Source organism: Enhydra lutris, unplaced genomic scaffold (assembly GCF_002288905.1).
Source record: "Enhydra lutris kenyoni isolate GAN:26980312 unplaced genomic scaffold, ASM228890v2 scaffoldscaffold18, whole genome shotgun sequence".
NCBI lineage: Eukaryota > Metazoa > Chordata > Mammalia > Carnivora > Mustelidae > Enhydra > Enhydra lutris.
Genome location: NW_019154102.1, coordinates 19,578,686 through 19,603,672, shown reverse-complemented (window position 1 = coordinate 19,603,672; position 24,987 = coordinate 19,578,686). Strand labels below are relative to the sequence as shown.

The 24,987-nt window shown below is 43.7% G+C and overlaps 1 protein-coding gene across 1 annotated transcript in view; it reads right to left on the bottom strand.

Moving 5' to 3' along the window:
• The window catches only part of LOC111147961 (Rho GTPase activating protein 25), an 83,492-nt gene that overhangs the window by 37,888 nt on the left and 20,617 nt on the right, over nt 1-24,987 (bottom strand). Inside the window, exon 2 of the mRNA XM_022504265.1 lies at nt 4,583-4,782. Coding sequence (XP_022359973.1) covers nt 4,583-4,782 — 200 coding nt within the window. The remainder of the gene's footprint in view (nt 1-4,582; nt 4,783-24,987) is intronic.

Sequence of the window (24,987 nt, the reverse complement as noted above, 5' to 3'; positions counted from 1 at the left end):
GAAATCCGGCCAAATGACTTTCTAGAAAGATTGTACCAGCTTATATACATATCATCTGTGTACCTGAGGGTCTTTTTCACCTGACTGCTCCAAAATTACTGGGGTTTCTGTCTGAGATTTTTTTTTAAAGGATAGAAATGTGTGTGTTCTTTTTAAAGTTATAACTAAATTATACCTTATAGAAAGGTTGGAAAATGAAAAAAAAAGAGGAAAATTAAAAATTGTGTGAAACTCCAGTGCTCAGAGGAGATAACCACTATTAACAGGTCTGCGTGTTTCTTTCCCAGCCATTTTCCCACAAATTCACCTTCATTCGTTTTTCCTTCAACAATGGGGTTAGTTAGATACATCATCCTCCATTGTAAACAGGCCCTTTTTTGCTTTTGTTTTCAAAGCAATATTACGGATAGTTTTCCATTTCAAAAAGTATTAATTTAGGGCATTACAGCAGACTTGTATTCTGTTGTTTAATGTACAAAAGTTCCTTGATATAACTTAGCCTCACCACTGGGCATTGTTTTCAATATCACTATTATAAACAATACTGTAGTGAAAACATATACAGGTAAATTTAATTATCTACATCAGTCTTGGGCCACCTTGGTGGCTCAGTCAGTTAAGCAGCTGCCTTTGGCTCAGGCATGATCTCAGGGTCCTGGGACCTAGCCTGCATCACGCTTCCTGCTCAGCGGCAAGTCTGCTTCGCCCTTTGTCTCCCCAGTCTCCCACCCCATTCTCTCTCTCTCTCAAATAAATAAACAAAATATTTTAAAAATTATATCTACACAAGTCTTAAGCAGTCCCTTTGGTTCAATTCCTAGAATTAGAAATACAGGGTCAAAGAGTTTGCATTTTTAAAAAAAGCATGTATTACCCTCCAGAAAGGTGGTACAGATTTTCATTTCCATCAGCTCTGCATTATAATAATTCCTATTCCCTGTCCTTACCAACACCAAAATTTCTAGAAAAGCATTGCTAGGGACAGTGATGTCTCATTATATTACAACGCACATCCTTAATTTTACTGAGACCGAAATTTTTATACACATATTGGGGATTACATTTCTTTGGTAAATTGTTGGTTTGCATCATTTGCTCACTTTTCTATTGAGTTATTTGGATTTTTTTAATAGGTTTGAAAAAATACCTTGAATATTAAGAATATTTGTTTCTCATTTACACATATACAATAATTTTCTTCTTGTTGTTTGCTTTTTCACTTTATGATGTTGGTTTTTAAGGTACAGGTATTTTTATTTATGTAATTAAATTAGCCTTTCCCTCATGCTGTCTTTGTTACTTATACTATGCTTGAAAAACATGTGCCTTCCAAAGATTATGCAGATAACTGCATTCTGAACTCAGTTTTTTGTTTTTGTTTTTGTTTTTTTACATTTAAGTCTTTAGTCCATCCAGAACCATGGTGAAACATAGCATAGAAATATGCCTTTCTTTTTTTCCCAAGAATTTAGCTCATGTCTGTAACTTTCATGTCATTTCTTTTTTTTAAATAGTCATATTTTCTTTCTTTTTTAAAAATTGTATTTATTTATTTGAGAGAGTGAGAGTGAGAGAGCACAAGAGGGGGTAGGGTCAGAGGGAGAAGCAGACTCCCCACTGAGCAGAGAACCCAATGCGGGACTCGATCCCGGGACTCCAGGATCATGACCCAAGCCAAAAGCAGATACTTAATCAACTGAGCCACCCGGACACCCTCATGTCATGTCTAGATGTTTGCAATATCTATGAATCCCAAAACAATGTTAAATGATAGCATAAGAAAGTGCTTTATTTTTAACAAATTTCCTTTATCTTAATGAAATAATTACAGATATATAAAAAGTCTACAAAGATATCCACTTAACTCTTATTTGTAATAATAGTATAAAAATACCAGCCCAAATTCTCAACTTATTTTCATTAGAAAATTAGTTAAATAAATTACAGAATGTCCATACGGTAGACTATTCTGCCACCATTAAGAATAACATTGTAAAAGAATATTTGATTATCATAATAACAATTCATGAATTGTTAATTTTTAAATTAAAGAATATTATTATATTAATTTGCATTTAGAATAGCTGAGTTCCTAAAGGTATATGTATAGAAAGAACTGGAAAAAGTGAGAATTTAGGTGCCTATTTCTTGCTAATGGGATCATTTTCATTTTCTGCTTTGTTCTCCTCCACATCTTCCAAATTTCCTACCATGCAGCTTTTGTAATCAAAGTATCCATATCTACATACAGTAAAATCTTCTTTCTAATACATTATCATTTCATCCCTAAAAGCTTTTCAAAAACCTTTTTATATCTGAAATGAGTATTGGATTTTATCAAATGCTGATAATTGTGGTTGAAACCACAATTTAGGGGTTGTGCAGTTTTTCCTTACTTGACTTATTGATCTCAACCTACTGATCTGATGTATTATATTAATAGATTTCCTTAAAAAAAAAAAACACAACGTACTTTCATCCTAGAAGCTTTGCCTAATTATCTCAGGCTACTTTATCCCTGGAAGGATTTTGAGTTACCTCCTTCAGAAGCAAAGGAGAGAAGCTAGGACCTCTAATAATTTATTTAATCATTGGCATCAAGTTTATGCTTTCACAAAACATTTTTTTTTTTACACATGCTTCATATTGTTGGAGCCTATGATAAGTGCAGGACAGATATGATTGTCTTATTCTACAAAAGAAGGAAGAGGAGTCCAGAATAATTAAATAGTTACCTGGCCAGTTTCCTAGGAGAAGAGCCAGGGAAAGAATACAAGCTTGGACATGTTGTACTTCTCACCATCTATACCTGGGGGAAGTAAACCCCACTTAGCTGTCCTTCCTGCTGATGGGGGAAGGCTAATGCCTTGGTGCCACCTCCCTCATTCTGCGGATGGGAAGACTGGCTGCATCGGCTCCTCACGCACCAGTCGCCACCATCTTGGCCTATAACTGCTTGGCTGTGATAGGGTCTGGGTTGTTCATAAAGTAAAAAGAATTCTGGTTACCATGCATGGGTCACTGGACAAGAACCCAGTTTGTGGTGGGGTCTCTGGCCCTTCTTCAGCCTTTGCAGTGACAAACACTCAAGCGGAAGGCCTGGTTAACCAGGTGCTGCTGATGTGTCACAGATCCCCAAGCTTATTCTTAAAGAAATCTGTCCTCTTCCAAAATTACTGTCTTGTTTCTTTACATTCCCAGCCATCCACCCTCAATATCCTTACTCTTCTTGGGGCTTTTTTTCTGGATCCAGAAGGTTCTAGAGTCTATCTTCCCTAATAAGTTCCTTCTGGCAAAGCCTATTCTTCCACCATCACAGACATGACTCTGGATGGGTGGCCAGCGTCTTGGTTGCTCCAAGACATGCAGTTTACACCTGGGGTCCCAGGGAAATTGTTAATAGCATGCCCTTTCACCTTCATGTACCATGATGGCCGGGAGGAATCACTAGTTCCAAGATTAAGGACCAAAGTCTTCTCGGGCCCCATCCACTCCATCTGGAAATCCTGTTTGCTGTACTTTCAAAGTATACCAGGAACCTGATCACTTTCCTCCAGCCCACAACCCCCACTGATATTCTAAACAATATAACCTCTCCCCTAGGTTACCCTCGTGCCTTCTTCCTCTGGTCCTGAATCTATTTTGAACATTGTAGCCAGAGCCATCTTTTTACAGCATAAGCCAAAGAAATGTCCCCTTTCTGCTAAGAACCCTGCAGTGCTTCCCCATAGTCCTCAGCACAAACCCTCAGGTCCTTCAATGGTCATCTTCTTTGATATCTTCACTGTGATCCTAGACCCCACTTTCCCCTCACTGACCCCAGCCCATCTGATCCTCTCCTTCCCTAGCTCTGGTGTTCCCACACTGACCTCCTTAGTATTCTCAGCGCACAGCAGACATGCTCCCCCATCAGGCCTTTGCACTGGCTTTCCTCTCTGCCTGAAGTGCTCCTTCGCCAGAGATCCTACCTGGCTAACTGCCTCTCCTTAATCATACTGCCCACCCTTTGTAAAATCATATCAACTCCCCAGATGCTTGATCGGGATCCCCTTAACCCATTCTTTTTTTTTTTTTTTTTTGTCTCATGGAACGAGTCATTTTTTAACAAACCACATACTCTCCTTATTTATTATTTTCTGTCTGCTCCCTTATTTTATAAGTTCCACACACAGAGACTTTTATCTGTTTTACCCTCTGGTTGATTTCAAGTACCCAAAACAATGTCTAGTACATAATAGATGCCCAATAAATGTTGGCGGAACAAACAAACCAATTTGCCTGAAGGCAAATCCGCTGTCTCTGAGCCTTCCTGCTCAGCATCACCATCAAGACAGGATCACCAGCCTTCACCTCAAGGCTGAGTTTAGGAAGCTCCTCAGTGCTCCCCTCAGGGCTTCCTGGAGGAGGAGCCCTTTGTCCTCTCTGCCACTCAGTTTATGGATCTAAAACCCAGTGGGAAGGAGAGAGGGGACGCCTCGGGGATGGGTGCACATCTAGCCTAAGGAGAAGGCCTGCAGGTGTTTCCTTCACCTGAGCGCAGGCTGACAGCCCTGCTGGTGGGGACCAACAGCCTGGCTGGTACCTGCGGCTTCGTGTCCTCTTCGTCCTTGTAGTAGAAGAGCTGCTGCGCCCTCAGCACGAAGTACCTCTGCTGCCAGTTCTTCACGATGGACCTCTGCTTCTTCAGCCAGCCCATCTTGATGGGCCTCTCCAGCGGGTTGGGAGCGGACGGCTGGTGGAGGGCGGCCATCTGCTCGCCGGTCATCACACTCCTGGACCGAGCTATGGAGAGGAACAGACAGGCAGGCTGGCTCAGGGACATGAAGCTGCGTGCGTGGGAGGAATGAGGGGCGCCGGGGCCACGGAGGAAGCCCCAGGGGGCCAAGAGGCTGGCTGCGTGCACCCCAGGCGGGCCGGGCTCAGGGGGCCAGGCCTGCAGGAGGGACGAAGCCCCGAGGAGCCGAGAAGCAGCCAAGCAGCCTGCTCCGGGCGCTGGCCGGCCAGGGACCGGGAAGCCGGTGACAGCCAGAGGCCCGATCCACACGCAGTCCGGCGCCCGGCGCCGGCCCCGTCATTCTGCAAAGAGAAAGGCTGGCTGGAGCCTTCTGAAGAGGAAGTGGCCGCAGCATCTGACAAAAGGTGCTTCCTTTTTCCTGCGTGGGAGTCGGTATCTGACAAGAGAAAGAGAAAACAGTGCGAGCTCGGAGGGCTCGGGGAGTCCTACGCGGCAGCCGAGGCAGCGGAAGCTGACCGGGCACTGGCCCCAGAGCAGGAGCTGGGGCCCCCTGACGTCCCTCTCCCGCGGAACCCGAGCCCCCCGCCCGCTCCACGCCCCCACCGTGCAGGAGGCGGGCACCTCGGGAAGGCTCCTGCCCAGTGTCACCCATTGCCACTCTGTCCCCGGCCCTCTGAGAGTGTTTACAGCCCTTTTGCTATACCAGGAGCCATGCCATAGCTGCCTTCCGACCACGGGATCAGTTGGGTGGGCCGTTCCCTGCGCTGACGACACACAGGAACCCAAAGGAAACCATATCTGCCAGCAGAACACAGAACAGGAATTTGAATCCAGACCCTCATGTTTTCACACCAGAGCACTCCTGTCCCGGATCAGGTCCAAGTGTCCACAGATCGTCTCCAGGGCAACTCCCAACCAGGATAACTGTCCCCCTCCTTCCCTCCACAGCAACAGGTCTGCAGGCCTGTGGTGCGGCTGGATATGTCCTCTGATCCCCACCTGCTTTCTTTCCCTGCCAGGTCTACAGTGCCCTTCTACAGAGGTCCACCACATCGAACACCAGACCCCGATGATCGGCTACCCCCCACCCCCAGCACCTGCACTGCATTCTTGCTGGAAGAAGTCTCTGTCTTATAGCCCCTTTCTTCAGCTTTTGTGGGTCCCCAGAACATTCATGACGCCGCTGAACGCAGCCAACCTCACTCTGACCAGTTTCTCCCTGGCTGGTTGGAGACCAGTCCTTCCTTTCCTGGTTCGTGGGCCCTTCAGTCCAGTACACAACTTCTCTGAGCCTCAGTTTCTTCACTTGTTAAACTAGGGCAGTAACAGTCCCTACCTACTCTGTGGAATCACAGTGGAGATTAAACAAGCTAACATATATAAACACATATAACTTGGACATATGTAAGTGGTCCAAGATAAGCCAAAGTTACTTGTTAATTTTATCAACAGGTGACGTTGCTTCCACTACAAAACTGGAGATCATCTCTGAGAGCTTCCTAAAACTTCCCTGTGCATTTCAAAGTGTCACTCCTTCCTCAAGCTTCCTCTCGTTTTTCACTTCTATCTTTACTGTATTGAATTGATAACTTTTCCCTTTGCTTTTGATTCTTTTCTTTCTGTCTCCTTCTAGGCCTATGGTTTTCAAACTTTATTTCTGTTCATGCCATACTTTCAAGTACCAGAATTTTATATGGCATCCCAGACTAATCGTATTCAGAGTGATCACTCTATTTATGTGTTTTACCCTTGAGTCCTATATGGCTGTCTGAAGACAACTATGCTCCCTTGATCCTCACAAGGAACCTACGTTCCTGTCACATCCCTTGTAGCTTGTAGTCACCCTCACCTCCCACCAGGGGCTGGAGAGGTCATACTAGGTTGGACACTGGGACAAGGCAGTTAGTTCAACCTCCTCTTGGGCGGACATCATCATAACAGTGCATAAACTCGATTGTAGTAAGAAGTAGTTTGACATTTTGATGACAATTTGGCAGCATGCTTGCAAAGGGTTTGCTTTATATCACTGTCTCCTGGCACCCCAGTTAAGAATTTTATCTTAGATCTTGCTCCTCAGTTAACTACTGTCTTCATGATCTTCCACCTATAGCTCAAACAACAGCCACACTGAGGCTAGTCACGTACTCTAAGGCGGTGTACATGATCTAAGGGGATGATAGGAGGTTCTCAGCCGGAATACACTGGGAGAAAAGAATTTGAAGAACCAGGTACAGCTCTGTGTCTCTCTGGGTCGAGACTGTAGCTTGTGAAGACTCCTGTCTGTCCTAGAAAGAGGGCAGATAGTAGGCAGAGATGACAAAGAATGGTTCACACCCACAATCTTCAGAGAAAGTGGAGGAGAGAGGCATTCTGGCAAATTTGGGGGTGCTCTCCTTCACTTCAATAGCCTCAGCATAGCCAGGCCATTCGCCTGAAGTAGCACCATACTTGAGAGGGAGACTCACCATTCTAACAGGGCCATAATGAGGAAGCATCCCTTGGCTTCCAGACTGATGCCGCCAAACGAAGACAGCCCAAGAAAGGAGAGAAACAGGGAACAAGAAACAGGCAGATGCCACATGATGATTATGAGAACTCGGGCCTCCTGAGCCACCCCCAGAGACCCAAAGAAATTGTTGATGGGGGAACCATGGTGGGAGAAACTAAAGGGGGATGGGGGAGACATAAGCCAAAAAGACACTGTAGAATTAACTCAAGCATGGAACTTGGATGCTGGGATATTTTTCTGTGGTTAATTCTGTGAAGTTTTTACGCTTTGTTGTGGCAAAAACGATGACAAAAACAAATACACAAAAACAAAACCTCCTCTAGAAACATCTGTGCATTGTAGAATGGCCCGGCAAAGGCAAAAGGAGGCCTGAGGGTCTTTCATTCTCGGACCTGGCCAACAGGGGTTTGGATGCCCTTGGGACTGGTAGGCAACCACCTTTTCTGCCTACATATGGTCAAGGCTTTATCTAACATTGTTCATACTCCAGAAATTATTCTATTCACCCCTACATCCACCCAGTTTGTGAGTACCTGTTATCATCCTCATTGTGGGTAGTTTGACTATACACACTGGGTCATGCTTACAAGTTAGAGTGTGGATGGCCTAGTATAAGCCTCCACACTGCTAGAAGTAGCCCCAATGTCACTGGTAAGGTGACATTTGGGCCTCCAGTGAGCCAGTGACTAAGCAGGGGAGCTTTCTGTCCCACATCAGACCCATCTCCCACCTTAGCCTTCAGCATTGCTCATCAGTCAGACCTACCCTGAGATGATTCAAGTATCAGGGAAAGAAGCCTGGTGGGCTTTGAGTTTGACTTGTTTTTGGCTAAGTTTCCTTGTTAGTTCCTTTGAACAGTCTCTCCTCTTTGTGGGTGTGACTTGTTCCCAGATAAAGTAAACAAAGAAATCTGTTACTATTAATGGAGCTGTTTCTCATAATGAAAATAATAACTGTGATAAGCTTCACTTGTGAGCTAGTCACTGCACACGAGTGCACGATCCCAGCCCTGTGGGAAGGAGATCTGAGCCAGGCTGTGGGTTGGAGAGGGGGCTGCAGGCTGACCAGAGAAGGCAGGAAGTCAGAAGGCAGTTGCTAAGCATTTACAGAACACTCTGGGGAAGTGGGAAGCGAGGGCCTCAATAAAGTCAGAAACCCACCCTGACTTTAGGAGAGAGAGAAAAAAGAAGCTCCTCAGACTGTGCTATCCAAAACAGTAGCCACTTGCTATGAGTGGCTATGTACATGTAGAATTAAAATATGTTACATTTACTTCCTCAGTCACACCAGCTACATTTCAAGTGCTCAATAGCCCCATGTAGCTCATGGCCACAGGACTGGACACCACAGATAGAGAAGATTTCCATCATCACAGAAAGTTCTATTGGTCAGCACTTCCTGCAATCGGAGTGTTATCGTTACTTAGCATGAGACAAAAATGGTTATAAATGGTGGGGCAGCATTTCATCAAATAGAAAATCAAGCTAGAGATCCCCGAGAAGACACGGCTTCGGGTGGCAGAGTGAGCAGCTCAGCATTGATCTGAGAGGTAATATGGAGCCACTTGACGTACCTCGGCAAGGGAGGCCCAGAAGAAAATATAGACGAGTTCTAGGATAGTTCTGTGTATGCTGAGTTTTAGTCTGCAGTCTGGGAGGGCACCAGAAAGAAAAGAAGAGAAATGGAAGAAGTGCCACATGACCAGAGGATTCTGTTTCTGTAGTAGAAGTTAGCTACTCTCTGCCCCAAATTAGAACAAGAGAAAATTCAAGAGAGAAGTATAAACAGAGAAGTCAGCTTGGGAAGCACTGTCACTTCCTTTCTTCATCTTCCCATCTTCTGACCCCTAATCCCCAAAATAATCAATCACAAAATCTTCCACGGTCTACTTTTGAGATATTTCTTCTATCTGCTCTCAGTTCCACTGCAGTTTAGATTCCATTTAGATGGGTCCGAATGTATGGGTGAGATGTTAATAGTTCATCCAAAGGTGGGTATTTTCTCGATGTTCATACGAGCAGGCATTAGTCTGGGAACCATGTTAAATGGCTTTGAAAAGGGAGTAGACAATACATGCTTCACCCCCAGAAACCTGAGCTGCAGATCTGTCTGTCCAACTGCCTACATGTACTTCAATGGGAATCTCAAGGTCACCATGTTGCTAGTGAAAAGTACTACCTTCCCCTGTCCCTTCCACCGTTCCCTTCACCTTACACCCACAAACACACCCAAACCTAACCCGCTTTACCTCCATAGATCTCCATGATGTGCTGTGAGGGATGTCTTCCCAGCCAGCCAAACAAAGTGGAAAGCTGTCCCATTTCACAGTCACCACGGTCAACAACTCTCAGATCCAGGCTTCCTCTCTACCCACCCACCTCCCTGCTTTTGTGGGCCCTTCTATTCTCCCCCTAGATTTCCACAAGAGTTCCCTTATATGTCTCTTCTACCAGTCTCACTTCCAGTCCATTGGTGACATTGTCTATGACATGGTCCCTCTAAAACACAAATCTGATCATGTTATTCTCTTGCCTAAAGCCTCTGATAATCCTCCAGCACCTTCATCATTAAAAGATACAAGCTAGTCCTTCAGTTTTCCTCCTGCATTTCCTGCTCCTTCTCCATACACATACTGCCCTTCCTTCATGACAACACACTATTCTCTCTGTTGGAATATTCTCTCCACCCACCCCCAGTTTGATATCTTGGAAAGCCCTCGCTCATCCTTCAAGACTTACTGCAGGCCACATCTCCCATGAGAGGCTTTCCTAGCCCAGCCAGTCTCACTCCCTGGGCTCTGTTCCCTCCTGACTGAGGACATGTCTATCAGAGCCCTACTCATCCTGCTTGGTCCTTTCTCTGTCTCCCCTCCCCACATATGCTCTAAGGAGATAAAGGGGGCTCTGCCTTTGGCCTTGCTCATCCTTGTACCCTCAGCAGCTAACACAGTGCCTGGAAGAGAAGGTAGGGTGAAGCAGCAGAGGGCACAGGCTTCTACATATGTAGCGATAGGTGAGTCATGTTCTATCTCTGGGGGTTGGTTTCCTCCTCCGTGAAGCTGTGATAATGATATGTACCTTGTGGGTGGCTAGTCTATAAGAATCACTATGAATAATGGTAAGTGGAGAGGCCTAAGCTACTGTCTGCTTCTTAGAACATGAGCATTAAGGGGAGGCTATATCGAGGCCATAAAATGGACATAAATGAGAGAAAAGACAGAAGAGATGAAAAAGAGAAGGGATCAAAGGAGGGAGAGAGAGAGAGAGAGAAAAGGAAAAAGAGAAGACGAGCTGGACATTGTACAACATTCCAAGTGCAAGTCCAGAGATCTAGTTTGGACGGTGGCAGAGGAGAAGGACAGACTAGGGTAGGCAATTGTGAGGGAACCTCAGACAAGGAGGAGTGGGAGGCAAAGACTCATATGAGACTTGGGGTGACCTCGGGTAAGGCAGCCTTCTCCATCCGTTTGTTTGCCGTGCGTTGGCTGAGCACACATGTGCACCAGGAACCATGTCAGGTTCTGGAATATAAGATCAACTGATGTAATCCTGTCCTCAAATAGCTCATGGGTCTGGGAAACCTGTCCATAGAGGCAGAGAAGGAGGTCAGAGGACAAAATGGGTTTGAGCAGGCAGGGGAATCCCCTTCTGGGCCTGATTAGATATAAAGCTGGACCAAGAGCTGTGAACTTCACCAGAGCTCTGGTGTTCACAGGTGAGGCCTGGAGATTAAGAAAGAGATCAGAGGGAAAGGTGCAAGTGAAAACCGGGAGATGGGAGTAACGTGAAAATCTCAGATCTGAAAAGTAATGCAACAGAGGTTCAGAAACCAAAGAGAAGGCTGGGCACACAGGACACCAGCACAGAGAGAAGCATTTTTAACTTGAGGCTATGGAGATAAACTTATATATGAGATGGAAGACGTTGCTATTTTCCTTGGGCCCTTAAAGAGAGCTTGCGGCAGATCTAAATATGGGGAAGAGGAAGTGCAGCAAGAAAATCCATTATCACCAAGAGTTTGGGGATGGACCAGGGGCTGCTACCTGGAAGAGCAAAATCAGAGAACAGAGGTTGTCATCCTGTGGTAAGCAAATATCCAGGGCCAGTTCAGGCCCATTTCACATCCCTGGGCCAGAAACTGTCCTTGGAGAACACATGGGGCCATTGAGTGAAGAAATAGGTTCCTCTGCCTCTGGTTTGGGTGGATGCAGCCACACAGCAGGGTAATAGTTTGATGAGAGAAGCACCAGTGGGTTTCAGTCCTACTCAGGCTTTCTGCCAAGGCCCTTGTACAGTGCGCTCTTATACAACCTTCCACGTACGGCAAGAGGTTATTTAAATATATAACGTACCATTTAAAAGCAAGACGTTCTTTTCAAAGGAGTGTTTGAGTCTCTGATCTCAGTTTTCTCTCTCAGAAAGGTATACTTGACTCCAAAGGTGGGCTGAAAGCCCCATAGCCTCAAGGATAAACATCTTTGCGCTTTTATTGCATATTTGCAGGTGTTAAGTTGATAGAGCTACAAAGAGGTTCTTGAGAGCAAGAAGTACCATGTCTTATTCATTTGAGTATCCTGAGCACCCTCACAGTGTCTGACTCAGAAAAGTTAACTGGGAGCAATGAAGAAATGAGACGGGTGTATGTGTGCATGTGTGCCTGATTGTGTGTGTGTGTGTGAGTGTGTGTGTGTGTTATGGAGAGAAAATAATATTGAATAATGCTCAAATAAAAGATTCATAACATGGATTCTTAACATGGATTCTTAACCAAAAAACCTAGTCTTATCTCTTTTATTAACCAATCAGAAAAATCAATTGGGCATTTCTTATGTGCAGGGTATGGTGCTGGATAATGGGCAGGGTTTAAAAAAATAGAAGAAACTCTCTAGATTAATGAACTTGAGATTTGTGGGGTTTCAAGTATTTATTGTAACCCCGGCATACAAAAATGCATTCTACAACCCCCTGTTTCCCAGGGTTGCCCCAATCCCAGTCCCATTTCTTGATGATCTCAGCCCTGTCATACTCCCCTTGTATAAAATAGGGGGATTCCAAATCAGTCATGAATCACAAATTATTAAAGGAGAGATGAGCATCTAGTTGAGGCTTTCTTTCTGGTAAAATCAAAATGAGAAAAGAGTAGCACTGATAAGCAAATTGGAATGGAAGCTCAACCATCAAAAAGTAAGGTTCCAGGAGCAGGGAGTTCAACCAACTTCTTCACCAACCTAAACACACCTCCTAGAAGAGCATCTGGCCAATTGAAGTTTCCTAATAAATATCTATTAAGTGAATAAAATCAACATTTTAGAATGAATTGCAAGCCTCTATCAGGCATATATGCAACAAATATTGGCCAGTTTACCTATTCATGGGATTTCTAGATGTGTTCGCATGTGTCCACTCAAGCAGAGTGGCCACTAAAAGATTTAACCCCTGATCTAATAATGATGCACATCAATAGTGATACATTCATTAAATATTTATCATGTGCCAGCCACAGTACAAACACTTCATAAATCTAATTTCATTTAAACCTCATGGGAGGGCGCCTGGGTGGCTCAGCGTAACCCACTGACTTCAGCTCAGGTCATGATCGCAGGGTCCTGGGATTGAGCCCCACATCGGGCTCTCTGCTCAGTGGGGAGCCCGTTCCCCCCCCACCCGCCTCTCTGCATACTTGTGATCTCTGTCAAATAAATAAATAAAACCTTAAAAAAAAATCTCATGTGAACTTTTTATGGGAAACACCATCTATCTTACAGACAAGGTCATCTCCATCTTACAGACAAGGAACCGAAGATCACAAAAGTGAAATGATTTGCCCCAGTTTTACTGCTAGAAGTCTGATTTCAAAGCCCAATACCACTACCTAGTCTACAGCGCCCACAGAGAAGCATGGATTCTAGGGGTAAAGCGAGGCACCTAAACTGGGAATCAACGTGTAGTAGTTGCCAGGCTCAGATGGGTAAGTGGGAAGTGGGCAAAGGACCTTTGCCTCTGGGTAAAGGACCAAGGCCACTATTCCCAACCCATCACATGGGATACCTGCTTCAGCCTCTACCCACTTTTGCCTCCATATTATGCATAAAAAATGTTGTGCTACTTTTCCTGTACACGGTAGGCTCTGCAAGCCTCAATAGGTCTTGGGGGGAAAAAAAAACAGTGACAAAAAATGGTACTGAAACCTCCAGCCCATCGCTGAGGCTGTGCTGACACCCTGACAGGAAAATGGACATATTAGGTAGTCCTGCCATGTCTTACCAGCGCAACCACCCATGCTCATTACAGGAGACCTAAGGATTCTGACCAAAGGCCAATGTGGCCAAGGTGTGGAAGGGAGGAGCTAACCCACTCCAGCCCAGCACTCAGGCCCACACCACAACCTGTGGCTGGCAGCCCAACCAGGCTGAGGATGGGGCTGCTGGGGAGCCGGGCAAAACAGCAGCCTCCCATCATCAATAACTCCCTGTTGAAGAGGGATCTGTACAGCCTTCCTTAGTCCCAGCACACACGCATGCACACATGCGAAGACAGACTTGCCTGTCCCATTGCCAGACCATGGGAACATGGCCCCCGCTAGAAGAAAGTTAGGTCTTCTAACTACAGAACCTCCAGGCTCACTTTCTTTATTCCTTTTCTCTTTTCCCTCTCCAAGGCAAACTGCTCTCCATTTTAAAGCATTCACTATTCAGGGACCTGGGGAACTTTTAAAATCTTCTCACTTTCAAAACCTGACATTTAAACTTTAGGAAAAATGTATCCTGTGATTACTCTCCTGGATTTTTCTTTGAATTCTAAGTTCCATTTCTAATTTTAGTATGAAAAACCGGGCCACCTGCAAAAACCAACAACACATAAGACTGAGGGCAGCCAAGGGGACTGCTCTGTGCACTTGAAAGTAAGTCACACGGGCTTCCCCAGGACACTCACTCATGAGACAAATTTACAAAACCTCATTCAAAGGGCTATCTTAAAGTCATCTTCTGAACACCTGTCTCCATACTCAGGAACCGAGCAGGTTGACCCTTCCTATGCTCCATAGCCTGTAGAAATGCCCTTCACTGTTTGACAAGTAAAGATTTTGCCCTAGAAGAACAAATTTTGTTTTGGAAAGACACTTAGCCCAGATCACTGTCCTTTGCAGGAAGAGGTTAAAAAATGTGGTCTCATTAGCAATATAAAGGAGAGAGAGAGAGTAAGACAAGAGCGGGGTGGGGGTGTCAGTGAGGGAGAGAGAGAGAGAGAGAGAGAGAGAGAGAGAGAGAGAAGGTGGGTGGAGACAGGGCAAGGGAGGGAGAGAATCCGCTTCCTGTTTCTTGGGCTTGCAAGGTCTTCTGCGCTTACAAATTCTCTCGGCCAAGGGCACCTTTCCAGGGCCACCGCTCTGGTGTCCACGTTTTCGAGCTTTGCATTTCTTAGGAATTGAGAGCCCAGTTGCCTCCTGGAGGTGCATGTCTCCATCTGTTTCAACACTTCAAGCCCCCCCACTTCTATCTTTGCATAACAGGAAGCCAAGCATAGTAACAAGAAACTTGCAGAATTGTGAATGCTTCCTACTCAGCACTGCTCGGGCTGTCTCTTCCTCAGCACAAGGCGAAATGGAGATTTGGCAACTGGGTGGAAAAAGTGTCTTGGGTTGAACGTGTGGCTGTTTGTGTATGGATGCTAATTGCCTTCCCAGACATCAGTGCAAGGAAGGACTTTGCATCATGTAGGACTGTGGGACAGCTAGCAAAGGAGTCTCTGCTGGGTGCTCACGTGGTGTGCTAAAGCAAGAAGGGCCTTGGGAGAAGTAGTGACCTTTCCATTCTCACTGCTAGTCATTTTTTCTAGTAAAGAGGTTTTGCTCAGTCACTGGCATTCATAAATAAATAACTCATTCAAATGCTTGATGTATTTGCATTTTATGAGCTCGGATGAATCCGGGGGTCCCAGTGTTTCAACGCAGCAATCCAGCAGGGGCAATGCTCAAGACTGGCCCCCATGACCAAGCACAAGGCTACCCATCCCACAGTCTGTTCCATTCTGTCCCCACAGCCTTCTTCCCCTGGTCTTCAGGAGTAGTGATATTTTTTTTTTAAAGATTTTATGTATTTATTTATTTGTCAGAGAGAGAGCAGGCAGAGGCAGAGAGAGAAGCAGGCTCCCTGCCGAGCAAGGAACCCCACATGGGACTCGATCCCAGGATCCTGGGATTATGACCTGAGCTGAAGGCAGCGGCCCAACCAACTGAGCCACCCAGGCATCCCAGGAGTAGTGATATTTTTAACCTTACAATCCTACTAAGAGTGTGAACAACAAACAATACTTGCAGTAGGATGGACCCGGTATACAAGACACGATGTATTTCTCTTATTCTACAACCTGATAAAAAGACTCTATTAAAAATTGAAGTGAGGGGCACCTGGATCGCTCAGTGGGTTGAAGCCTCTACCTTCGGCTCAGGTCGTGGTACCAGGGTCCTGGGATAGAGCCCTGCATTGGGCTCTCTGCTCATCAGGGAGCCTGCTTCCTCCCCTCTCTCTGCCTGTTTCTCTGTCTACCTGTGATCTCTGTCAAATAAATAAATAAAATCTTTAAAAAAAATTGAGGTGATTAGATTATGGGTAGGTGAGAAATGATATCAATAAATTATTAATGAGTTTTGCTAGGTGTGATCAGTCAGCGTGGTTAGGAAGCAAAATGTTGGGGCACCTGTGTGGCTCAGTCATTAAGCAGCTGCCTTCAGCTCAGGTCATGATCTCAGAGTCCTGGGATCGAGCACTACATCGGGCTCCCAACCCAGCAGAAAGTCTGCTTCTTCCTCTCCCACTCCCCCTGCTTGTGTTCCCTCTCACTGTGTCTCTCTCTGACAAATAAATAAATAAAATCTTTAAAAAAAAGACGGAAGCAAAATGTCCGTGTTTTAGAGATGCATACTGAAGGATGAGGAATAAAAGTCCATAGCATCAGGGATTTGCTTTAAAAGATCTCAGCAAAGCAAAGAAAAAAAGAAAAAACAAGGGATGGCTAAAGCAAATGTGACAAAATCTCAAAACTGTGTAATTTCAGTAACGGATATACATGGGGGCTCATTACACTCGCCCTCCATATTGGTGTTTGAAATGTGTATGTAATAAAAAATCTTTTTCAGGATTCTATTAAGTGTTTATAAATACATTCTATGAGGCTTATTTTTTTCTTTCACACATCAACTATTGCCCTGAACTTCAACTTGCTCATTTTCCCAGGCCTGCATTTCCAGACCTGTTAGTTATTCCTCCGAGCACAGCAGAATGATCCTACACAGATGTCCTACCACACACGGACACATTCTTCCCGGACAGATCCTGCCCCTCCGTCCCCCTGCGCTGTCATTTTATCACTTAATGAAGGCGAAGAACTGAGGGACTCCTGATGCTCCCAGTTATGGATAGTATTTCCTGTAAAGTCAACTTTTACCCAAACTGTTAGTGGTGGTGATGGTGTGTGTATGTGCGTCTGTACACAGTACATGTGCGTGAGCGCACATGCGCACGCACACACACAAACTTTCCCAGTGTAGGGAAAGGAGGAATGGACAGCCCCAACTTGAAAAACAGCTGTTTTTCAAAAACTCCAAAGCAAGGATGACAAGGAGACTTCAACTTGTGTGACGATTCCTTCTAACGGGGACTGTGTGCGACATCTGAGACCTAGCACAGGCTCAATGGGAAAAATTGAGTGACTGATTATCAGTGTTTGCAATGACAGAAGTTAGAGAAAGTCACAGTCCATAGGCTTTCCCTGCAGCATGGTAGATGGCCGACTCTATCTTAGCTCCCCTGGCCCTGTGGCAGAGACAGGTAGCACAGTGTATCGGAAGGTATATCTGACTGGCTTCACATGACCTGGGTTCAAGTTCTAGCTCAGACACAAACCAGCGGTGTAATTCTCTGGGCCTTTCTGAGCCTTTGCTTCCTCATTTATAAAATCAAAGGATGGAAATGAACTATCTTGAATGCATTTTTCAGCTCTAAATTTTTTTCTGATTAACCTACAGAGCATCTTTCAACTGCTTAATTTGTGTTGTAATCCTATTTTACGCGCGACAGGTCTAAATTTGCCAACTCAGGCAGGACTCCAGCTCTATATCAAGAACATGGGCCTCTAGCAATGCACTTATTTAACTGATTTTAAAAAATGGATTTGGCAAAAGACATATTCTAAGCGGTTTTAATTAAACACAGATGGTCTGGCATGCTTCTGGTTAGAGTGTTCGTGAATTTCACTATTAGGCTACAGAAGATCCCCTGAGGAGTCCCAGGGACAATACACAGTGGGAGGTGCAAAGACAAAAGCCACCATGACTATTACTCAAGGGCTGACAGCACAACAAGCTGTGTGGTCGATCTCTTCTGGAGTAATATCTTAGCTCCCAAACATTATGGACCCGTCATCTTCATGTATCTCTCCAACTCGAAACCAGACCTAATATATCAAAAACCACAAACACATCCATGCTCTTTCAACCAATGAAAATGTCTAGTAATTTAGTTAAGGAGATAACAATGTTTGTCTATTAAGTTTATTTATAAGGATACTCACTACAGTACTACTGTTTAAAAAATGTAGACCACTAAATGTTCAAAAACATGGAATCAGTTGAATGAAGTATGGGATGCCTATGACATAAAATACTAAGTAGACTAAAGATGATGCTTTATTGGATGATAATGATGTGGGAAAATGTTGAATTTATGTAGATGGATCGAAAATTACTTATTCCAAAGCAACTCCATTTTGTTAAAAAAAAAATACACACTGACACCCATCTAGGCACAGTGTTCCACTGGAAAATTGTAAATAAAAATGTGGTATAACACAGAAAAACATGATAGCAAGAGTTACACCAGACTGGCGTGGGGTTTAAGATTATTTTCCTGAGAGGTGGGTGTGTGGGTAGTCTTTATGTCTTCTCTTTGTGGTCATTTTTTTTTTAATTAAAAACAATAATAACAACAAAGATTATTTTAACAGCTCTGTGTTAGCTTTCTCTTCAGGGACCTCCCTCTTCAGTGAGTCTCCCAAAATACAAATTTTAAGACTAAAGTAAGTGAGTCAAGAAAGAGACATCAGTAAAGAGAATCTGTCCCATTTGTAGAAAGAATTTCCATAAACTAAACCCATGCAAATTCCAAAAGTTTTAAAAGAGAGCATTTCAGGAGCTAGCTATGTCATCTTAGGCACCTTACCATGCCCTGCCTCATGGGATTATTTGCCCGCAAGATACAATATATAAACGATCACTTCTGAAAAGCAAAGTGGATATAGATTTGTTTTATTATTATTATCACTAACAAGAAGAACTTTTGCAGAGTTTAGCTGCTCCATATATAAAATTAAGTGGTTTAACAAGATGCTTGGTGGTTTAACAAGATTCTTGCTAAGGTTCTCCTTGGCCCCCAAATTCTTCTGTTCTCTGTTCACTGGCAGTTTCTACTAAGACCATAAGGTATGCAGAGTTTATGATTAGAGGGAAGGGCAGCAGGAATGAAGGATTCGTTATTTGGGAAATAAAAAAAGAGAAAGCGCATCAGTATAACTGGAAGCTGCCAGCCAAGACATCATCAAAACCATAGAACCTGGACAGGGTCTCTGGGGCTTAAACAGAGGCAGTCCTTGGGAAGAGAGAAAGGGCAGTGGGAATGCTGGAGAGAGCACAAGGGGATGTTCTGAAGGAGCTCAGGAAGGAAGAACCACCTAGAATTTCAGATGGTTTAACTTCATTTCCAAATTTCCACTGCATTGACAAAAAATTACTTTAGTAAGAATCTGGGGAAATGTGAAATGAAAGTAAAAGTAAAGAAAAACGATACCAGCATGCCATTTGTGGGGAGGAGGATTTCTGTACAATGGAGGAAGGCAGGGAGGACCAAGCTGCAATGTTGGTGGAGGGAGAGCCACCCGCCCGGAGGGGAAGGTACCAGGAAGAATCTGCACCAGCTCTGAAGAGCAGAGCAGTAGTGCCAGAGATGGGGAAAAATGGAGACCCCCAAAAGCCACTTCTGCAAGTGCTCAGAGAACAGGACCCTGGCTGGGCCATGTCGTCTTCAGCTTACCCCAGCTGCTCAAAGTCTGGCCAGAGAAAATTGATGGCCCTGTCCTACTGGCCCTCAAACAGGGTTATGGGACCAGTGAGAGGATGGGACACACTTTTCCAACTCCTCCAGGGCTACCATAAAGAGGGGGGAAAAATTAAAAAAGGAAACTCTTCAGAAGGGGAGCTACTCTTCCTACACTGAATGGTTTTTAAAAAGGTACACCTAAGCTTACCCTAGTGCCCAGCAATTCCACTTCTAAGAATCAAAGCATGAGAAGTGAAAGAGCCAACTTTCTTGGATGCAAATGTTCCCAGCAGCGTTATTCTTCATGGTTGAGCTGGAAACAATCCAGAGTCCATCAACTGGGGGATGGATAAACACAAGGAACACAAAGCAGCCATCCACAGAATGCAACATTACTCAAAAGTAAAAAGAAATGAATGAAGCAAGGACACATGTTCCAATGTGGCAGACCTCAGAAACATGGTGCTCAGTGACAGAGATGGAATGCACCAGATGGCATGTTCCAATTCCATATAGGAGAAATACCCAGAAATGGAAATGCCATGGAGACAGATGCAGATCATGGTTGTTGGGGGCTGAGGTGAGGGCAGGGAACGGCTGTAAATGGGCAGGAGGAAACTTTCTGGGGTGATGAAAGTGTTTTAAAACGGGTTGTGCTAATTGCTGCACAACACTATAAATTTCTCCCAAATCACTGAATTCTAAACTTACAATGAAAACATGTTACAGCATTGTACCATAAAAACATGTACCTCAGTAAAGCTATGAAAGAAAAGATCAAGAACTGTAAATATTTAATTCACACACACACACACACACACACACACACACACGGAAGTACTGAAGGCAGAACAGTCTCTGCATAGAAAAATAAGGAATCATTCCTAAATCGTTTTATAAAAATCATTTTAAATCAACCACAAGCTCCACAAAGTTAGAGGGTTGTCTGTTTTGTCACTCATGTATCCCAAGGATCTAGAGTACTCCAGGAATGTAATAATACTTCAACATTAGAAAAACTACTCCAATAGTTTTATAATGGTTCATAACATCAAGAGGACCAGGACCTAAAAAGCCATATGTTCTCAAAAGATTATGAACTTGCACTTGGTAACGTTCAATACTGAGTCATATGTCAAGAATGGGAGACTATTTCTTAGGTGGTGAAGAATGCGTATACATACAGGGGATTGAGAGAATATTCTGTGTTCCTGAAAAGTCAACTACTGAAGATTGGAAGACGCATACATTGTTGGGAATCAGATCAAGTGCTTGCTGTTTGGGCTGTCTAAGGACAAACGATATCATGCAGGTGAGGCACGTCAAAGGACCAGAAAATGACATAGCAGAACATTTCCACACTTCTACTGTGTTGTAAAATTGAGGGCTGTTGAATGGATGAAAATTTCCATTGCCATGATATTGTGCAATGCTGGTAAAAAAACATTTCAGGGTTTGACAGAAGAAATCATTCTAAAATTCATGAAATACAAAAAAAAAAAAAAATTCCAGAAAAATATCAATGTCAATGTCTTGCTTGGAGCTGCCAACATGTGAGGAATGATTGAGGTTTCACTTTTTCCTAAAATGATGTCCTTTACCAGCATTTCTATCCATTTCAGGCTGTTTCACAGTACTCAAGTGAGGCAGAAGGCAGAATTTCCCCTGTGATACTGTCACCGACATCCTGTAGTTCTGTTTCCGCTTCAAAGCTGTCAAATGTTATCAGCTGTCTGAAAACAAAATGCTTCGCGTGGGTTTCCCTTTCATCACTCAAGGTCCTCACAAAAATGTTGGGATTTATTTTGTGTGCATCTGTGAGCAGCCGTAGTACGTCTGTCTGACCTGAGCTTTCTTGGTGGTCAGATGCAGACCTTTGCCCTAATACGTCCCTTTGTGGTTGGCTACACGTGATGCTTCTCACAGCCTCTATAACACGTCTCTTGTTGCCCACAGAAGAACTAAAAGAACATCATTCTTTCTTTCTCCTTTATCCATTTGTTTGCTTTTAGCCACTTTGGTCACAGAAGGACAAACTTAGATTTAAGGTTCTGGGTGCAGAAGCACCAATGGACAAACAGGAAGTGGAGGAAGGGGAACCATGAATGGGTGACTCGGTGACTGACACCATGACAGGCAGGACTCGCTCCCAATTCTGAGGTCTCCTGGCTTGGCACATCTTATAGCCTAAGAGAACTTTTCAGGATGAAAAGTAACTTGAAATGTTTGGGTTAGGTTTAAGACAATTTCACTAAACTCAAGGTAGGCACTACATGGAGAGTCATTGAATATAAAATAACCGAATTGTCTTATAATAAACTGGCATGGGGCGCATTTAGAAAAGAAGTGGTAAAGATTTTAATGTGGAATTTAAAAATGGAAGAAAGGACTTACTTCATGTGCTCAGGAATGAATCATATTTTTCCTCTTCTGTGCTTTAACTCCAGCCTGCCCCCCCCCTCCGCCACCTTCCTGCATTCCCTTATTGGAGCAACTGAGAAATGGCCGGCTTCGCATTGGACAGAAGTGGGAGGACACTGTACCCAGACTTAAGAGCAGCCCCTGAAAACATCTGTTCCTTTGAATATATGGGAAGTTTTTTTCAAAAAACAAACAGATAAGCATAGCTAACCTGTTGATTGAAGATTAATGTCCATTGATCTGTAGCATGACTTTGTTACACCAGGGTTGGATGTATTTTTGGGGGGTGGGGTGGGAAATGAGTTTCCAGAATACCATTTCTATTTGCATGATTTTGAGAAAGGGGATCCAGAATGACATTCTGGAGTGTTTGGCCACAAAAAATAGCATGGACCATTCCAACCTTCCAGCACTTTCCCCTGCTTGATTAAAAAAAAAAAAATTACTTTGGAAAATGTGACTTTTGTGATCTTTGGGAGGAAGCCTGGAAAGGGTGGGTTGAGGGTTCCGCGTGACACAGGAAATCTGTGTTTGTAATGCTTAAGTGTGTGGGTGTGTTCATGTGGGCAGTGCTAGAGAAGAAAAATGAAAAAAACCTTTTGCAGACCTTTGCAGACAAGAGCTGAATGAGAGACTCAGAGAGTCCATAACATTTATAAAACATATTTGATATCCACAGAATATCCTGGGTTGAGACTGTCAAAAACAACTCGACATCAAAAACACAATCTGTAGAAGAACAATTTGACATTGGACTTCAACAAAATTAAAACCTTTTTCTCTGTGAAAGGCACTAAGAAAATCAAAAGCAAGCCACAGATTGGGAGAAAACATTTGCACATCACATACCTGACAAAGGAGTTGTATCTAGAAGATACAAAGAACTCTCAAATCTCAACAATAAAAAAACAAACTGATTTTTAAAGTGGGCAAAATATTTGGGCAGACACTTGATGCTAAACATCCTTAGTCATTAGATGAACATAAAATAAAACCACAATGAGATGCCACTACAAACATATAGGAATGCCTAAAATAAAATTTTAAAACAAATGAACAATATCAAGAACTGGTAAAGATGAGAAGCAACTAGAATCTTCATTCATGACTGATGGGAACACAAAATGGTTCAGTTACTTCAGAAAACAATTTGGAAATTTCTTACAACGTTAAACATACATTTGTCATATAACTCGGCAGTCCCACTACTTGAAGTTTACCCAAGAGATATGAGATCTTATGTTCAAGCCAAAACCCACAGGCACATATTTAAAACAGCTTATTTCTTATCTCCAAAAACTTGAAGCAACCCTAATGTCTTTCACTTGACAAATGGCCACATCCATACAATGGAATACCTCTTGGCAATAAAAACAAAACTACTGAGACAAGCAGTAGCACGAATGACTCTCAAATGCATTCTGCTGAGTAAAAGAAATCAGACTCCAATGGTTCCATACAGCATGATTCTATTTATAAGACATTTTGGAGAAAGCAGAACTATAGGGACACAGAACAGATGAGTGGTTGCCCAGACCTAGGGTTGGTGAAGAAGAGTTGACAAGAAGAGACAGTGGAACGACATTCTTTTTTATGATGGAGCTCTTTTTATCCTGATTACAGTGGTTGTCACAGGACTCCAGGCATTTGCCAAAACTCATATAATTGCAGACCACAATGAATAAATTTTATTAGATGTCAATTTCAAAATAATCCTTTTCATCTGCTCAACTTTGTTGCACGCTTGTTACACAGTACTATTTGGCATTCTCACCTCCTTCTGACCTTCAAAAGTTTCCAATACTAATGTGAGCTCTGAATGGAAAAAAACAGTTATTTCTACCATCCACAGTGGCTTGGGTGAGGTGAGTGGCCTCAGAAAACATGGGAATGTAGGGAAGATTAACACGTCAAGCTAAATCTCTCCAGATAGGATTAGGTTCCCAGGGTTGGCAACAATGACCTTCATTAAGCTTGTCTCTGTCATGGGTGCTAAGGAAGATCATGACATGCCATCTCTAGCAACAAACCCACACTCCTGTGAGGAAAGCTTGCACAGGACCCTCATTCAGATTCTTCATTTTGGTGTCCCAAACAAATAAGAAATAAGCCAGGGTGTTTTCTTCCATATATATATAATCTCTTAATTCTGGTGGTACTAGGTGTTTACTGTAAGGGAGGGCATGATGGTAGGCAAGCTGGTGGGATCAGAGACCCTGCAAAGAAGTCCTCTTGAGGAGAGCAGTAGGTGGGTCATGTTCAGGTCATGTTCAGGAGACCTCATATCTAGTCCTGGTTCTGCTGCTAACTTGCTGTGTTCAGATTTGGGCAGTCCACAGAATTTCTCCCATGTTTCCTCACTGTCTTAGTCAATAATGTTTTGGCTATAAGAATCAGATTCTGAATCAAATAGGTTTAAGTTAGATAGATACATAGATAGATGAACAGATCATTCCATCAGTGGTTCTTGGTTTCGGCAATGTCTAGAGGGGATATTTGGCAATGTCTAGAGATATTCTGGTTGTCACAATGGGGAAGGGTACTACTAACATCAAGTGGGTATTGGCCAGGGATGCTGCGAAATGCTCTACAATGGGTAGGACAGCCCCACAACAAGGAACTGTTTGGCCCAAAATGGAAAGAGGGCCAAGGTGATATAAATACAGACATACAAGCACATCTATAAATAAGGCGTGTGTGTGGATGTGTATATAATCTTTAAAGGATAATCTTATTTTGAAACAAAAACTTAAGGAAATTTCAGGAAAAAAATTCATCCCTCAGGAAGGGTAGAAATCGAGGTAGATTTTGTGAGTTTTGAGCTCTTCGCAGAGCTCAAGGACTTTCCTCTTAGTGCCCTGTGACTTGCAGGGCTCAGTTCCAAATGCCCATTCTCCGTGAGCCTCAGACTGAGAGAAAACCAGACAGATGCAGCTTAACTCAGCTATTCATCCTGTTCCTGTCAGTTCTGTTCAAGGGGGCAGGGTTACAAAGGCCAAGCCTGTGCCACCCATGGAAATCTTGTTGGAAGCCCTCTGAGAGGGGGGAGCCGGGAAACAGCCCCAAGGAGGCCTATTATATTTATCAGGAAAGTGATAATAATGCCACCTAGCCTCCAGAAGCCTTCAGTTAAATAAATGACTGGGGGCCTCAGGTCACTTGAAAGCGGAAATGGTAGGTCTCTCTTTCAAATGGAACTCATAATTTTTTTCTTCTGTTCTGTCTTGAAGAATA